General features: G+C 47.5%; 1 protein-coding gene across 2 annotated transcripts in view; it reads right to left on the bottom strand.

Annotated features, from left to right (window-relative positions):
- Nucleotides 1-190: 190 nt before the first annotated feature.
- Nucleotides 191-19,081, bottom strand: part of cnsta (consortin, connexin sorting protein a) — a 36,749-nt gene continuing 17,858 nt past the window's right edge. For both annotated transcript variants that reach the window (XM_062522084.1, XM_062522083.1), the window contains exons 6-11: nucleotides 18,485-18,593; nucleotides 16,581-16,602; nucleotides 16,257-16,371; nucleotides 11,208-12,133; nucleotides 2,790-2,934; nucleotides 191-2,324 (exon numbers count right to left, since the gene is read on the bottom strand). In XM_062522084.1, the coding sequence (XP_062378068.1) occupies nucleotides 2,116-2,324; nucleotides 2,790-2,934; nucleotides 11,208-12,133; nucleotides 16,257-16,371; nucleotides 16,581-16,602; nucleotides 18,485-18,593 (1,526 nt within the window). In that variant the 3' untranslated portion in view covers nucleotides 191-2,115. The remainder of the gene's footprint in view (nucleotides 2,325-2,789; nucleotides 2,935-11,207; nucleotides 12,134-16,256; nucleotides 16,372-16,580; nucleotides 16,603-18,484; nucleotides 18,594-19,081) is intronic.

Genomic DNA, 19,081 nt, shown 5'->3' with positions numbered 1-19,081 from the left:
AAGGAGAGAAAGAGAGCAATATGGCTTGTAGGCTAAATTGTGTTGGTGATTGTGTGAAAGACAAGAGCTTTGTCAGATGGCATTGTCTTCTTCACATCACTTATTGATGTGCTGTGCATGTAAACAGAAGTTTTTATCTGTGATTAATACACATTCAAAAAAAAAAAAGAAAGGACAACATGAGAGAAAATTAAGTCCCAACAATAAGATTTATTTACCAGGGAAAAACGGTATTAGCAATCCCCAAACCATAACCTTCACATTTTTAGCCCAACACCTCGAAGGAAAAAAGAACAGTTAAGGACATTAAAAATTTGCAATATTTCCATGATATTTACAATAATAATAATAATAATAATAAAAAAAAAAAAAACTAAAACATGGTATACCCTTCAGAAAAGCCAGCCCCATGGCATGACAAACATTTTAAAGATTTTCTTTTTTTCCATTTGATAGTTCTCTTCATGAACAGCCCACACAACTTGCAGATGGATGGAAAGATGTGGTAAAAGACAGAGAAAAGTAATACCCACATAACGTCCAGGTGATGAAAAGGAGGACATGCGCATTTTAAAAAAAAAAAAAAAGTTTCTTTTCACAAAGCTTTCCACTACTGTACTGTACATGAAAATAAATAGGTCATTAAATGCAAACTGGGATTAAAGAATGTTCCCCCGAGCCAGCCGGGAAAAACATGCAAATGAAAAGAAAACAGAAGCACACTGACCGGCCAGGGGTGCTTTTCCCAAAACCATAGTTGCTAACCTGTTAGCAATTTAGTTGGTTGGCAATGGAAAACTGCATTGCAACCGACAACGTTGCTAACTCAGTTAGCAACTATGGTTTTGGGAAATGTGCCCCAGCCTTCTAGCCTTCACAACTCAAGTGATGCTGGGCTTCGCTCAAGACAGAGCAGCCCAACTAGCAACCCTCCCCTGTCCACTCTTGCTGCTCACACTTCCTATACCAGGTATCCTCCAGCTGGCCTGCATGCTTTCATTGTCACTCCATTCAGTTTGACTGGGTTTAGAGAGGACAAAAATAAAATTAAAATAAAACAAAAGTACACGTCTGTGTGCATTGTCATTTAGCAGTACTTTAACAAGGACAGAAACCCAGGACAACAAATACAAATAGAACAGAATCTAAATTTAAGAGAAAAACAACAAAATCAAATCATCGATTCGTTGATCCCCAACCCCCCCTCCATCGCGGTAGCATACATAGACATAGGACTGAAGATTATGCATTCTTCTTACTGACACCGTTTAGAATCACATCGATAATAAGCATACTGATAAAGACACAGACCTGAACCAGTGGTGTGTATTCACCACTTCTATATTAACATATACTCCGTCTATAGTACCAGACCGATGTTTAAGAAACAGCATCAAAAACATTCTTCTAAAACACACACATATTGCTTTCCTCGTCCCTGCTGTAGTCACGTGTAAAGAAGTGGACAATGCTACTCTCAGGCTCGGCACTGCTCATAGCCAATGCCTGTAAGCCTTCCATTAAAACTGGATTAAGGTTTAAAAACAATGACGTCTTAAGAAAAAAAAGAGAGAAAACAAACAAAAAGAACTGATCTGAACTGATCAGAATGTCCATTTCAAGGTTTTGTGGTGGCAGTAAACATTTAGCTGCGTCAATCTAAAACTGGCCAATCGGCTGCTTGCTGCTGAGCGTTGCCGTGGTTGCGTGTGGCATCCCCATCCGTGAAGCGAGCGTTGTCGAGGTGATTGTGTGCGTGTCGTGCTCTGCAAGCAGCCTGTGGTCCGTCCTCCTGGTAGCATTCTCTTCACCTCAGGAACCCACTCATGCCTTTACAGCACTCGGCCAGCAGGGGGCGCTCGGGTGCTGCTGCGGGCCTCAGCGTGCCGGGTTACCATGACGGCAGTCAAGATGCTTCTGCTGGGTGTTTCGCTACGGATCGGCCCGGTCATGCTAACCCTGAGGCATTAACACCACTTACTGGGCAGTTCAGCGTCTTTAAAAACATTTAGAGAAACGGGCCTCAACTTGCCCTCCACACACACACACACACACACACACACACACACACACACACACAGAGTCTCTGAAGGTCCGTGTGCGGCATCCGCCGCGCTAGGAGCTGGGTGAGAACCAGTGTTTGAGTTCGGTCACGCCGCGCTGCACCTGGCCCACGTAGAAGTCCATGTTGTGCGAGAAGTCCGTGCAGATGGTGGACTGGGCGTCGCCCACCGTGCAGTAGAGCGCCGTCCCGCCCACACTGATCACCACGGTAGCCAGACACAGGAGGAGGAGGAGCAACCAAGAGTCGCCGCTTACTTCATCTGCGGGGAAGTGGCATACATTTATGGTGAGGTGAATTTATTCATAATAGTGCATTTTCTAGCACCATGGCTACTACACTTGGCCATTATATATTAGTATGTGAGTATATTATAATGGCCTCAGTTTTCTAAACATCAGTACCAGTAACACACTTGTCCTGATCCCACCCCATCTCGCTCTCACTCTTGCTCTCTCTCAGGATAGTTCACTATTGTACAGTATGAGAAAGTCAACACACTTTTCTTTAATCACTGCATACTTGGTAGTGGGGACTGGGGAGTCAGAACACACACTGCATACTTGGTAGTGGGGACTGGGGAGTCAGAACACACACTGATAAATCATACTGCAGGTGCAGCTACTTCACAAGGGAAAAAAGCGAAACATTACGAAACTGACGTTTCGGTCAAGTAGACTATTAATGCCAGAGTACATTCACATGAGAGCAGGAAAGAGGCACTCACCTTGATCGAAGCCGTCGTCAGGCTCCCGGAAGCGGACCTTGCGCTTGGCGAGGGCCTTGGGTTTGGGGGCAGGCTGGGCAGCACAGGCCCCCTCCAGGGAGGCGCGCCTCTTCAGGATGGAGACCAGGCCGGAGGCAGGGCTGATCTGTTGGGGGGGGGGGGAGACACAGCAAAGCAGGGTTCAACATACTGTGGGCCAGTGGTTCTCAAACTTTTTCCAAGTACCACCATTACGACCAGCATTAAAATGCAGTTACATTATACATACTGTTTCGCATTGTTTTGTTTTGCTTAAATGTAAATTTTTTTCATTGTGTATATTTTATAGAATTTGAAGTGATTATTTTGTCCTCATGAAAAGTACCACACCAGAGACACTGGTGCATACCACCAGTGGTGCCTGTACAACAGTTTTAGAACCACTGACACAAGCAACTGCCCACTGGCCCCGGGCAAGTAAAAGATGTAGACATGTCAGGCAAGTTGGCTGGCCAATCACTGGCCCACTTTTTCTCCAGTCACCATCACGAGTAAGCTGAGCTCACCTGTGATGCTAACTGGTTGCTAAGCTAAGCATGTGAAGCTACAAAAATTAAAGATGGAGCTCATTGCAATGTGACAAATGAACAGTTTTGTGTACAAGTGACTTTTCTGGGCCAGTAAATATACACAAGGGGTCAGTATAAAGCTCATGTGCTGGCCCAAAAAACACAAGGTGTGTGCAGTGAAAAGATATATAGAGCATCCATCTGACCTAGCATGAGAAAACTGCATTTTGAACGCAACACCAGAGATCAAGGACTTTTGGTCTGAGCTCAAAGTTCACTGTAGCAACAGCAGTCCGTCGCAAAGTACTTGAGAAACTGAAGCCTTGAAAAAAAGCCCTGATTTTGGGAGCCTGATAAAAGACCCCCCTTAGCTAAGTCTACAGTCATGTGCAACTCAGATGCTGTTGTTGTGACCATATCTCACCACCTGGGGGCAGCGTGTCATAAACAGATCCCTGTGTGTGTGGAACACCAGCTTCCATTAACCTAATGAGCCCTGTAGTGAACAACTGCAGACATAGGACACCACAAAACAATATGGTCAACCAACAGAAGAGTCTATACACGCCAGCCTGGTGCCCACAACAAACGCCGCTGAGCACCACACCAAAGCCGGGGAGTGGAGCCTGGGCGTGCTCCATTTTCTTAAGTGGTGTGTGTGTGAAGCGCTGCGGCACCTCAACGGCTGACTGCGTCACCGGCTGAACTTTTCCATTTTGGTGAGTAATTCCAGACCGTCTCGGAGACAATCGGAGTCCAGCGGCAGAACAGACGCGGTGGCGGCAGCGGCGTCTCCAACGCAGCGCAGCGCAGCGCAGCTCAGCTCAGCTCTGCTTCAGGGAAATCTTTCCTCCTCTATTAATAATGCAGAGAGGAAACAGGCCATAGAGCAGGCACACAGACACACACACACACAAACACACACACACACGGGAATGCAGGCCAGGGTCACTGTTACATCACCGGCGGACTGACCCGGTGATGGAAAAGGTTGCGTGAAGGTCGACTCCAGTAGCTCAACTGAGAGCTGACCAAGTCCGCCACTGACTGAGCTGAACAGGACCAAAAACAACACCCTACTAGGGCCCTCTGGCCTGGAGTCTGTAAGTACTACAACATGGTCACTGGAGATGCATCAGATGCAGAGCATGAGTGCACACACACACACACACACACACACACACACACACACACACACACACACACACACACACACACACACACACACACACACACACTTCTACATTAACCAGCTGCTGGCCTCCCTATTTGATAATATACAGTCCTTGTTGACACAGGACAAAGTGTTGATGTGAATGGCAATGTTGAACTAGTGTAAAAGTAAGTTCAGCTGAAACGTTATGAGGAAATGAAGCAAATGTTAGCTCTAAACTTGCTTTGGAAATGATCAACATTTCACAATTTGTTGGAATGCACTAAAAAACACTGTTCCATTGCATTATATTCCACGTTTAATACAGCAAAACATTGCGAGTATCCAGTTAAGATACTCTAGTTGAAAACAAAGTAACCAAATTGATTTTGTCACTGACACTCGCTCACGATGCGTGCAACTACGACATGGCGTTCGTGAAAAATATAAGCAACAACTCCAAAGTCCTACATGAGACAAAACAGCCAGCAACAAAAAGGGTAATGTAGCACCTAGTGGCAGACACACTGTACAGCAAAACCAAACAGGAAAGGCTTTTATGAACAGTGTTGATTCTACACAGGTTTACACAGACCCATAACTCATGTCACTGATTTATGGGGAGACGGACGGATGGAGAGAGGGAGGGAGATGGAGGGAGAGAGAGTGTATGAGAGTGAGAGAGTGAGAAAGAAAGGGGGAGTGAGGGAGAGAGGGAGCGTATAAGAGAGAGAGTGAGAAAGAAAGGGTAGGGGGGGTGAGCACGTCTACAGTAAAGGTGGGTGGTGGGTTTTGCAGACATCTGTTGTGGCCGGCCACACACACACACACACACACACACACACACACACACACACACACACACACACAGTAAAACCTTAATAAGCCACTGGCGCTGAAAAGTTGACGAGTCGGAAGGAGAGTGACATTTGAGCAGCGGCCGCCGCCGTGTACCGATATGAAAAAGCGAGCCGTCAGCACCTTTTACAGGAGGGCGCTGAGGGACGTGTTACCCAACCAGCGGCCATTTACCAGCCAGGGAGAGGCCACATTATTTTTCAGTTTTGTGTTACAATACTTCCAACAAAAAAGCAATATAGACACCTCTTAATTACTTTTTCAAAAACAGCTTAAACATTTCTGTAGAGAGACATAACCATGTGCCAAACATTTTGTTTGTAAATTGTGTAATGGGGCACCCAATGTGGGGATGTGAAAAAAATCTGCAATTTTTCTTCTGATTTCACAAGATTGAAACACAGTCAGTGTCAACACATACGGCTTACCAATGAATATGTGGAATCTGTACGTAGAAATCATTATTCACAGAAATTTTGAAGTCTTTAGCTTGAAAACTTTTTGAGATAATGACATCTGAACTTTGCTGCAGATTTAGATGAGGGCGCCAATGTGCCAAAAATCAGAAGGGGGGTACCATGTTCAAAAATGTTTTTCTCTGGATGTATTAGGTATACCAATCTAATATTTTGGCTAAGTTAGTTTAAATGGTTACTCTTTAGATGGTAAAAGTTTGAAGCAAATCTGAGATGGTCAAGCAGAAATGTTCTCTAAAATCCGTTGAATTGAGGTGGAATGACCCTAATACTACTACCAGTTGATCAGAGTGCAGAAGTTTTATCTATCTTTATGCAGTCGAAGAAGAGAGTGTTAGAAGAAGGACGTACTAGGAAAGAAAGGGAAGTGCTGGGTGAAAAACTGTCAAAAAAGAAACAAACAAATCTCCGGCCAAGGCACTCCTTAATTTAAATGTCTTTATGCACATGACAAGTCCTAAATGGACCAGTTAAAAAAAGCCCGGGTGCTGGGTGAAGAGTTGGGTTTTCAAGAGCTTTTTGAAAACACAGAGAGGATAGTGCCACTGATCTGGGCCTCCTCCTCACACAGGGGGGGTTCGTTTCCACAGTCGCTGGCCCTCCACACGCACTCCTGCACAGCCCAGCAGTGAGCGGGGGACAGAAATAGAACAATCGGATACAAAAAGGAGTCTAGACGTAGACGGGGGCCTAACCCTCTTAGTGACATTTTTTAGCCAGGCCACACAACATTACTCTCGGAAGAGACCTTAATTGAAAGCAAACGCTGCCTACTTTAGGTCGGAGCACCTTTTTTTTTTTCTGGCTCCACAATGGCTCTGTTTCGGATGGACTCCTCGAGCTCTCCACAGCATTCCACAGATCCGGTTCTATTAAAGGTTGTTGACAGACAACCCATGATACATAAAGGCAGGAAGGGAGGAAGGAACAACTTGGACCCACAAACTTGCTATGACAACAGCTATAGACACGGGGTGTTTGAGTTATAGGTGACAAAGGTGACAAACCAAACTATTATCTGTAGGGATGCACCAACTGTGATATTCTGGGCTGATATTGATACTGATTTTCTTTGATTGTTTACTTTGTGTTAATTACTGTATATCATTTTGTAGAGTGGAAACAAAAATATCTGTACCAAAATAACTGAACTATTTTCAAGTCTTTCAAGCCTTAAGTTCATAGCAAAACATTTACCCAGTGCGGTATCAAGGCAACTTAATAGATAAACATTATCGCCCACTGCCAACGGTAAATGACACATACATTTGCTGATAACCAATATGAGCCAGCAAGGCCAATATTGGCTAATGCCGATGTTGATCAATACATCGGTGCATCCATAATCATCCGAGCTAGAGCATAAATAAGTCTGCGCTTTAAATAACCTGAACGTCAACCATCTTTATCTGTGAAGTACGTGCTGACAATGTGGCACTCTGGGTGTTACTTCAGAAGCATCTCTCTCCCCTTTTCTCTATCTTTTCTCTCTGTGAGAGCTTGTCTGTGTGCAGCCATGCTGGAGCTCCACCACAACCACAGCCACAAATCACGTCCACCGCTGAGACATTGGCGTAACGCGTCTGTGAAACGTCATTCCCGACAGCAGAGGGCCGCCCGAGGCCTGTGTGACACGTTTGGCGATGACTAAACCAAAGTGCCAAAGCCTTCAATGACTCAGAAGCCACCGACACCCAGCAGCCCCATCTCCCGTAGTGCCCACAGTGGCCGCACGCGACCGATACGTCACCGACATCCTGCAGCACCACATCCCATAATGCCCTCCGGTATCCACGCTGACAGCTCAGGATGTGATGGTCACCCGTGAAAACCTCGGGTCAAAAGGCAGCAAACGTAGTCGATTCAAAAATAGCCAAACACATTAAAAGTCGCAGAGCTGTCAGCATTGGATGTCGACGTTCCGCTCGTTTCTCAGCGGCATTGCACGGCAGATCTACTCAAGTATTCCATAACGGTCCCGGAGCGTGAACATCCCCCGACTCCTTACTTTCCGGTAAAGAACCATCCTAATCCCATTTATGGCAGCCCAGTGGAAGTTTTGCTCCATTACGACCCCGATCACGCAGCACAGAGCCAACATTGAGCGCCCATTACCATCCATCTAAACACAGGCATTAGAGTCAGATGTCCCTGAAAGTAGCATCGAATACCACTGGCATCCCTCCCACAGACCAACAGACAGACAGACAGACAGACAGACAGGAAGGAAGGAAGGAAGGAAGCAGAGGTGTGAGACAGGAAGGACGGAAGCGGAGGTGTGAGAGAGGTGATGAGGGCATTATTACCTTGAGGAGCACTGGGCTTTCACCCTGTGATGGAGAAGAGGGATTCTCACAGGGAGTACTCATAATGCTTTGAGCTCTTTCTCTCTCTCCCCCTTCCTGTCTTTCTCTCTCTCCTTCTCTCTCTCTCTCCCTCTTTCTCTCCTCCACTTTCTCTCTCTCTCTACAAGCTGACTGATATCACCTGCAGTACATACAGGCTATGCTAGTAGACTTCTGACTCCGAGCGCCATGCTTCCTTCCTCAAATGACTTCTGTTCAACCCTGGAACTACCTACCTACGGCTACGTTAGAAACTTCCTCATCCAAACCATCTCACCTCTCAAGAATCCTTTGGTCTACACCTTCTCAACTTCTCCTAACACCACTCACATCACACACTCTCTCCAGCCCACTCTCTGTAGACATCCCTCTGTAGCCCGAGTGGATGAGGGCACTGGTACTGGTACTAAAGGTGTTGCTCCAGAGCCATTTTCTCTGAGGACACGAGCTCTTGCTCCACTCTCTCTGAGCTACCATGGGTCCCTCACAGACTTCTACTCTGAAGTAACACACTCCAATTCCTCTGCCATCTTATCTGCACTGATGCCAAAGGTGTTCCTGCAGACCCATTCTCTGCATTATGTGTCCCAGTCCTTCTGTGCTCCCAGTGGGGGATAGCACTGGTACTAAAGCTCCTACTCCACTCTCTCTGAGCCATCGTGGGTCTCACACACTCAGTAACACACTCCAATTCCTCCTCCATCTGAGGCAACGTGCTGCTTTTGAGGCGTGGCGGAGCCGTGGTAACGTCATCGTCGCCTGACGGTCATCCGTGTCCATGTTGGTGTAAACGCCACTCAATTTTAACTTTCCTTACATACCGGCTTTGTTCTTCTCTTGTCAGTTGTAAAGGAGGAGAATTAGTTCACAGTTACAGTTAAGACCACAACACGTCTCACACGCACGGACACTAAGCCAAGTCACGCATGGTCCCATGACGATCACATGCAAGGTTGTCTTGCACACACACTCGGCTGTATGGAGCCCACGGAGTGAGCGTGTGTGTGCATCTGTGTGTGGAAGAATGTGCCCTAGACATTACATTGTGTGCATGCTTGTGTATGTGTATGTGCATGTGTATGTGTATGTCTCATTTACCACTCTTCTCTGTTCATCTATATTGTATGTGCCATTATCTCTTTCTCTCTCTCTGTGTGTGTGTGTGTGTGTGTGTGTGTGTGTGTGTGTCTGTGTGTGTGTGCTGTATGCATGTGAGAGTTCCTCTCTGTGTAAGTGTGTGAGCGTGTTTTTCACATATAATCACATGTGCCCATTCCACTCTGCACATCTGAGAGACCTTGTGAGACTTTTTCCTCAGAAGTGAGTTCAAGGCAGAGAGCCCTCTGGGCAGGCAGGCTGGTATGGAGAGAGAGAGCGGAGCAGGTAAAAGTCTGTCCATATGACCCCGATAAACGCCCAGACCTGCAGATAGAGCCGGTCTGTCACCACCGCAGAGCTGAAAACCAACAGTCTGTACGGGACAAGAAAATGAGCAGCCGAGGAAGCTTTCTCAAGCCACTCGGTTTACTAAAATCACCAGGTCTCTCTCTGACACTGACACACACACACACACACACACACACACACACTGACTGTATACACAACTGTGTGCACAGGAAATGACAGGCTTGGTTCCATATGTAACAGTTGCTTGGAGACAGAGGAGGAATGAGGAAGCGTTTAGCATAAGGCTCAAGTCTCTGGGGGAGTTTGGAGTGTCAGGGATCACATGCTCACAGTCGTACACATGACAGTGCAGGCCAGTGCATATTCACCGGCTCAAAGCCCTAATTGTTATGTCTCATCTGGCACAGCTGAGCTTTTCTGAGTGTGTGTGTGTGTGTGTGTGTGTGTGTGTGTGTGTGTGTATGTGTGTGTATGAGTGTGTGCGCATGGGTTTGTGTGTGTGTGTGTGTGTGTGTGTGTGTGTGTATGGGCTTGTGTGTGTGTGTGTGTGTGTGTGTGTGTGTGTGTGTGTGTGTGTGTGTGTGCGTGTGGGTGCTAAACGTGGCTTTGTGGCTTTGTTTCATTGAGGGGAAAATACTGTAATCATGACATCACTCGTTGCGCTCTGACTGAGAAGCACATTTTTGGGAGGGCAAGAAAGAAATAAAATAATAAAAATAAAAAAACCCCTCTGACTGATTTGCTGCTCATGAGGAGGAAGACTCTTACACATTGCACAGCCTGTCCTCCAGTAGCTACAGTTGCTTTTGGAACTAACAATTAACACCACTAAACACCCGTACCACAGAAATGATGGTATCAATTAGAGCCACTGCCGCTGCTACTCTGAGTGCAGGAAGTAGAACAGGTCCACTAGAATACTGATGTCAGAGAGACGTCCACACTCTGAGTGAAAACAACAATAACAACAACAACAACTAGAAAAGCACTCCGAGAGCGCAGACCTCCGCCAAGCACCTCCTGGATCCAGATTGTGATCAGGATCACTGCCAAAATGTAATCCTTTCTTTTCGATTCAAATCATTTCAGACCTTTCCTGAAAATTTCATCGAGATCCATCCATAACTTTTTGAGCCATCTTGCTAACAAACAAACAAACAGACACATTTGAATGAAGTGCCAACTCACTTGTCTGCAGACCAAATCTACCTCCGGGTATAAATAAACTAAAGTTATAAAATCAAATCAAATCAAACAGGCAAACAGACAAACCCTGATGAAAATATAACCTTCTTGGCAGAGTGACAACTTCATAATTTCAACTATTTATGATAACACACTGAGACAATCACAGAGAGGTCAATCCTGAAATAGTTTCTGACGGTAGTGGACTACAAAATAACTACACAACAACAGCAACCTGTTTGATCAAGGACACTGTTATCCAACTGTAAAAATGGATTGTGTTTAATAACCAGCAATAAAGTTAAAATGATCTAAGATACATACAACTACTTGTTGTGGCACAGAAGACACATAATGCTGGATTATGATGGGTGTCGTTTTGAAACAGTGATGCATTCTTAATGTATAGATCTAACGTACAGGTGCAATGTAAAGGCCAGCCTCACCTCCTCAACCTTGATCCTCTTGGCCATGTCGTCCAGCGTGGCTACTTTGACCGGTTCCACCGTCTCCACGCCGACCTCCCGGTTCTGCTCTCTCTGCTCCTCGGACTCGGGGATCACCTCCGGAACGTCCAGGTCCATGGACTCCCCGTCTTCGTCACCTCCTCCTCCTCCTCCTCCTCCTCCTTCCTCCTCTAGCTCCAGCGCATCCTCTGCCTCCTCCACGTCCTCCTCCTCCTCTTCCTCCTCCATGTCCTCTTCCTCTTCTCCATCCCCGGCCGTGCGCTCCTCAGGCTGGGACGACCTCAGGACCTCCGGCTCTGCCTTCTTCTTCTGCTTGGTGTGTGTGCCAGCGGTGGTGGTGGTGGTGCTGCTGCTGGTGGTTGTGTGTGTGAGTGTGTGTGTGAGAGTCTCGTCCGGCGTGTGTGTGCTCTGTGCGGGCTCCATGTGCTGGCTCAGGCTGGGCTGTGTGTGAGGAGGCTGTTGCTGCTGCGGAGACAGCGCCCGCGCCTGCCTCTCTTCCTCCTCCTCCTCCTCCTCCTCCTCTCCCGGCCCCTCCCTGCTCGGGGAGCGTGATGCTTCGCCCGCTGCTGCTGCTGCCGCCGCCGGGGCTGCTGGGAAATCCTCCGCTGGCCTGCCGTCTCTCGGAGTCTCTCCCGCTGGCCCCGCCCCTTTTGCTGAAAGCTCGGCCCCCGGCCCGCCCTCTGCAGCGCAGTCATTGGAGGGTGGCCTGTCACTCAGGCCAGCCGAGCCAGTCAGAGTCTCCGTGGGAGGGCGAGGGGAGGCATCGGGGGAGGGGTGTGGGAGCTGGCTGCTCTCTGTCGCCATCTGCTGGCCGTCGGTGGCGTCGGTGGGCTGTGGGGAGGTCTCCCTCTCCCGCGCGTCGCTCTCCTTCTCCATCGTCACTCGTGCTGAATCAGCCGCGCTGCCTGGACGAGAGATGAAGTCAGATTTAAAACACACACACACCTGACGTAGCCTTTTGCAGTCACTGACATCTCACACACTTTACAGGAAACAGCCCAACCCCTCAACCAGCCCTCCTCCACACACACACACACATACACACACACACACACACACACGTCACACCCTGCTCTCGGAGCGGTCTGCAGTGGACATGAAGGGGAGGTCCAGATGGGAGTGCCTCCTCTGCTCAGGGGGACTGGTACGGATTGATTCCCCTCAGTACTGTCCTCAAGCCCTGCCATCGGATCAATAATTCATGGGTGTGTGTGTGTGTGTGTGTGTGTGTGGCGTCTCCTGGCCGAGGCGATTGTGTGCATCCGTCTGACTGCTTCTGAGGCCGTTAACATGGCCATCGCCACAGCGTCCTGAGTGGTGTGTGTGTGTGTGTGTGTGTGTGTGTGTGTGTGTGTGTGTGTGTGTGTGTGTGAGAGAGAGAGAGAGCCGTGATATGATCTGCGTGTTGACATGACGCGCGTCGCAGACTCCCTACTGCACAATGGAGCTAATTCAGCCCACAGCCTAAGACACACGCGGGCCAACACACACACTGTATTGTACCATCGCTGGCAGAGAGGGCTGGACAGAGTGACACACACACATACACACACATACACACACACACACACACACACACACACACACACACACACACACACACACACAGTATTGTTATGGAAGGGATGTACACAGTCATATCATGCTGCCACTGGATATGAGGGACAAACACACACACACACACACACATACACAGTTGGCAGTATTGTTTTATGTATCCTGCTATGCTACACAGTCATTAGCGTGACACTGACTGAAGAAAATGTTAAATTCAGATAAATTCTCCTAAAATACCTCACACACACACACACACACACACACACACACACACACACACAGATTAATATTGATGCACATATAGACACACATACACAAACAGTATTAACTAAATACAACTTTAAATTCATCAAATACATCACGCAGCCAGTGGCCTCCAGTCCTCACTCGGCCTCGCAGCGCTGACACGTGATCAGCCCCCGACCCCGACCCTGACCGCGCCCCCCCCCCCCCCCCCCTCGCCGTTCACCCCCGACCGAGTGGAGCTCTGATGCGAACCAGCTGCACTCTGCCCCTCCAGAGCAGACCCTTCATTTCCTCTGCGTGCGCTGCGCGTGTTTCGCCCGTAAAGCCCTGTGTTTGCACAAGGGCTGAAATGTTTCAGGGCTGTGTAAGCATGTGTCAGACGACCGGCCAGCAAGCAGGGGAGCACAGGGCAAGAGTGAGGAGATGCTCAACCCAGATAATAACAGACTTACAGTAACACCCAGACAACACACACATAACCCCCAGATAACACACACCTAACACCCAGACAACACACACATAACACTCACATAGCACCCAGATACAGGGATGTATATACTGTACGTCACATTTACATTCATATTTATTAATTTAGCTGACGCTTTCATCCAGAGCGACTTGCATACGTCAGTTATATTATGAGAGCCATTGGCCTGGAGCAACTCAGGGTTACTGTAAGTGCTTTGCTCAAGGGCAAAAACAACTTTTTCAGGCTACTGTATTCATGGTAGAAGTGCCCCTAATAAATAGTCATAAAAATGGGTAAAAATACATATAGTCATACTCATATCGAAAAATATATCCTTGCACTATGCACAGTGATTAGCAGCAGCGGTTCAAGATAACTCAAGTCCATGAGTCTACCGTATGACTGAAGGGCAGAGCGCCAGGAGCAGTCAGTTCAGAGATGTACTCGTGCTAAAGCAGCCGCATCTTCATCATCAAATTCATCTTCATCTTCAAAATCATTTCGACGCTTTAATGGTCATCTAGAGGGCAGACAGACACACTTGTTGTACCTGTTAGCCATCCAAGCTATGCATTCCTAGCCCCCCGTGAAAATGTCAGAAAAGGCTTTTTTTCAGCAAGGCATTGCCAAAGGACATTTTACATTGCACTTATTCATTTAGCACGAGACGCCTCTATCCAAAGCCACTTTCATATGACAGTTATATTCCGAGGGCCATTGTTCCTGGAGTAAAAAAAGACACCAGCTGGCAAGTTCGCAAGCTTCTCATCATTAACAACTGTGCTGTTGTTGATGTTTGTATGTTTTTTTGCATGCCTTGCTTACCCCTAAGAGTAAACAAAAACTCCTTAATACAGCGGCAGCAGCTACAAAAAAAAATTAACTACCAATTTGCGTTTACATAGAAATGGCTAGAAATGTAGCCGTTAGCTACGAGGAGGGGTAGCGAGCGTCACATGACGCTGCTCTCGTCCCGCTGGCTGGACAGCTCCATCAGACACAGTGCTGCTGTGAGGGCGAGGCTGGGAAACGCTGTTGTGACACATGTCAGGTCTGATAGGACTGGCATGAAAATACACACATGCTCACACTGACAGCACACACATACACACACACACACACACACTTGGACTGGCAGCACACAGACACAGACACAGACACAGACACAAACGCTGCACACACACACACATAAACACACACACACACTGACAGTACAAAATGAGGACAGGTAATGTACAGTGTAATATACAAGCAAGTAACCCAGTGTGTGTGTGTGTGTTGGGTTATGGCTTGTCACACCTGCCCTGTGAAAGTGAAACCGGGGGTGCAACACAATGCCAGGCCGTGTGGCGCACAGCGCAGGCAACACACAGCTCTGGTAACACACACCTCCAGTTCACGTCAGTCCCCTGTACCCACAGCACTGGAGATGGAGCCATCTCATCAATAACCAATGCAACCTGCTGCAGCGGGGAGGCGTGCGCACACACACACACACACACACACACACACACACACACACACTGCATATACATGCACAAGAACACACAACAATCTAATCAGTCTCACTACCTCACATGGAGCCCTTTTGAATAGCTTCCCCTCCAGGGCTGGCTGATACACACTCACTGACACACACACACACACACACACACACCTAACGGACAGTCGATTATCAACTTAGCTTCCTTTTTCTTGGACGATCTCAATGCGGGCAGCCACGCTGTATCCTATTCCTTAGATGAAGCACAGCTGTCGTGCTCGTCAAATGGCAAAAATCACTACATTCCCCACCCTTCAAAATGCCACCCATCATCTGATCTCCCATTGGAAGAGGGGCAGTGAGTACTCACTAGTCTAGAGCACGGCTGTCTTACACAGCTGCATGGTAGGAATATGAGAAGCACCTTGCATAATCAAGTCTAGGGGGTTGGGGTGGGGTGGGGTGGGTGGGGTGTGTGTGTGTGTGTGAGAGGGCAAGGTGGCGGGGGGTTGACCTCCCAGCACTCCCCAAGAAAAACTGCACAAGTAAGTAGCTCACCCACACCCATGGATTCCTACTTGGCAGCCTCCCCTGGCTTCTCTATTCAAATGTAAACATCTAATAAGCTTGAACCAGCGCTCTGACACACATACTGCACAGCACAGGCCAAGCAGAGAGACGACACAAAGGGAGTCGAGAGTGAATAAACGGTTCCTCTGAACGTTGCTGCTACGTCTATAAACATCTTAATTCAGTGGTGACACACAGGCTCTGGCGTAAGGAGAGATCGTCACTAAAGGCTTCAGGCAAGCCAACAGTTTCTAAGCAGATCTAATAGCCACAGTGCGTGTTTGGCGCAAGCAATCAAATCATACGACTACACACACATGTCAAACATGGCTCCTGGTCGTAACAACGCGCAAGACCTCAGCTACAGTACGTGAGCGACACGTCAGTATCAAAGTGCAAACACGCGGTTATTTAGATAGCCTGTCGGAGCATACACACATGTGTACACGTACACGTACACGTACACGTACACGTACACGTACACGTACACACACACACACACACACACACACAGACACACACGTGTGATGTGTACAAGGGCTGGGACACACAGTTATTTAGATAGCCTGTCGGAGCGCGCGCACACACACACACACACACACACACACACACACGTGTGATGTGCCCATGGGCTGGGACACACAGTTCACGTCGCTATTCTGGGCAGGCTGTCGGGTCCCAGCGGTTAAGACTGAGGGCTCACCTGTGTGGCATGGGAGTTGCGGTGTGCTCAATCTCTCCTCCTCTTCCTCCTCTTCCTCCGCTCGCGTTCGCCGGCAGATCACACTGTTTTTCTGCACTTTGTCAGCTGTTTCACACTGAACACACACACAAACACACACACACACACACACACACACACACGCAGTGAGCAGGTGCATGTCATCTGGTTCCCACTACATTTGGATTCGCTCACTCATTCGTTCGCCAGACTCACTCATTTCCCCTCTCTCACGTAAAAAGGAGAACCAGGTAAAAGGCAAAAGGTAAAGATGACGCATGCTCACACCTGGAACAGGTGTCTTACCTGTTCAGTTTTCACAGATGGCCTGCAAGAAAGAGGACAGAAAACCACAAGGTGTTAGACGCCACCATGGCTAAAGGTTTAAGGAACCTCCCCACCTTCTTCTCCCTGCTGCCCACTCGCTCTCTCTCTCTCTCTCTCTGTCTCTCTCTCTCTCTCTAGCACCCTCCCTCCCTCACTGTCTCTATCTGTCCTCCTCCCTCCCTATCTTTCTCTCTCGGCTCTCTCTCCCTCTACTGCTCTCTCTCTTTCAAACACACACACACTCACTCATTCACTCACTCCTTCTCTCTCTCTCCCTCTCTTTCTATTTCTCTCTCTCTCACTCATTCTCTCTCTTTCGCTCTCTCATTCTCTCTCTCTCTCTCTCTCTCTCTCTCTCTCAGGGAGGCCTAAAAGGGGGCCAGCCAGAGCAGGGTTGGTCCGGCGCGGGAATCTAATATTAGCGCGGCACATTTCCCAAGCTGAAACTCAAGCGCCCGCGCCGGTCTCGGATTGCTCCGAGCGCAGTAGCGACAGGACCGCATGTTTTAACCATCAGTGCAGGGCCACCCTCACCTGACCTACAACCTAGCCCACACACACACACACACTCACACACACACACACACACACACACACACACCACGTTCAGTTGAGGAGTGTGTGTAACTGTGTGTGTGTGTGGGCAGGGGTGTTAGAGGGGAAACTCAGGTGAGTTTTGATGGAGAGCCCTGTCTGGGAATCTGCAAGTCTGAGGATGCACTGTAGTAAACTGCTCCATTAATTATTTGTCAACTCGGGGTTCCTAGGTAGAGTTTAATACCCTGCTGCACAGAGCCACTACACCACCGAGACAACGATCAGCTAACGTCTTACTCAACACTTCTAAAAAACTATTCAGCTTTAGATATGCATACTTGTCTAACACATTACTAGGTTCTTTTTAGTCATGTTGATTTGCTGTTTTATCATCGCTTTGGACAAAGGCGTCTGCTAAATAACCATAACCATAACCATAACCATAACCATCATCGTGTTTACATTGTAGTGTATGTTATGGATGTGACTGTGATAATCCCACACTTTATATTCAAGATCTATCTATCTATCTATCTAGGTACTCCTTGTTACAGTCAAAGCACTAAAAATAACACACAAAGACACAAACAACAACGGCAACAACAACAAAAACACAGGGACTGTATTGTCTAAATCGTGCACATTTGCTGCATTCACTCCACTGAAACATTTATCTACTGAAGGTGATTTTGCCTTAAAAATAACAGAACAAGATACAGGAAAAGCCAAAAGTCTACAGCTCCTCAGTGTGAGATATTAGTAACAAAAAATATTTTACAATCTCACAATCTCACAATGTAAGCATGCAGGTGGTTGCACGCGTCAATGTAAATCACCCTGTGTATGTAAATCTGGTTGTAAATATGGTAATGAGATTTTTATGGGGTTTTATGAGTGTGGGCACATGGGTGAGTGTGAATATGTAAATCTGGTCAGAGGTAAGGCTAGGCTAGGTCTACTTTTGTCTGTATGTGGTTGTATGTATGATGTATGCATTTCTATACATTTCTTTATTAGAATTTATTATATGGCTCTTCTGAATACCGATCCCAACATTGGCAGGTCTGATAAGCAAGTAATACAGTACTTAACTATGCAACTTCTGACAATGTCAAGCTCTATCTGTGTGGCAAACTATTTGTTTCTTGATTAAAAGCCACACATCGGTAAAATAAAACACATTGAGTGATGTATCTTTTCTTCCTTTGGCAAGTAGCTGGTGGGAAAATATATTGTCTGTGGGTCGTTTAAAAAATATCTCTTTACATCAGGGTCCTGTTCATCCTGTCAGGAGTGTGTGTGTGTGTGTGTGTGTGTGTGTGTGTGTATGTGTGTGTGTTACTCACTGTCTGTGTGTCCTGCAGATGTGGGAGAGGCGATCCAGCTGGTCAGGGTCGATGGGGGTCCTATCTGCAGTCGGCCCCTCGGCCCCCCCAGCACACCTCCATCTGCACTCTGATAGAGAGAGAGAGAGAGAGAGAGAGAGAGAGAGAGAGAGAGAGAGAGAGGGAGAGAGAGAACAAGGTAGAGCGAGAGAAAGAGAAAGAGAGAACAAGGTCGAGAGAGAGAGAGAGAGAGAGAGAAAAAAGATGAGAAGAGAAAGAGAAAAAATGAGAGACAGGAGGAAGAGGAGGATAAAGAGAGGAAAGAGAAAGAGTGTGTGTGTGTGTGTGTTAGAGAGAATGATTGAGTTAAATGGAAAGACGAGAAGAGACAGGCAAAAAGGGGGATGGGAGAGAGAGAGAGAGAAAGACATAAATCATACTGGTGGAGAACAGATTGGCCAGCCTGGGATAATTGCGTGCCCCTGAGTCAGCCATATTCCTGATGACTTTCTTAGTTCTTAGTCTGGGTAATATAAGGCCTTCTCCACTCCATGTCCAATTCCAGCTTTAAATATCTCACAGAATCTCGATCAGCACATCACACTCAAATTCAATCCA

This window comes from Sardina pilchardus, chromosome 20 (genome assembly GCF_963854185.1).
Source record: "Sardina pilchardus chromosome 20, fSarPil1.1, whole genome shotgun sequence".
NCBI lineage: Eukaryota > Metazoa > Chordata > Actinopteri > Clupeiformes > Clupeidae > Sardina > Sardina pilchardus.
Note: the sequence above shows the minus strand (reverse complement) of the source record. Positions and strands in the feature narration are given on the sequence as shown.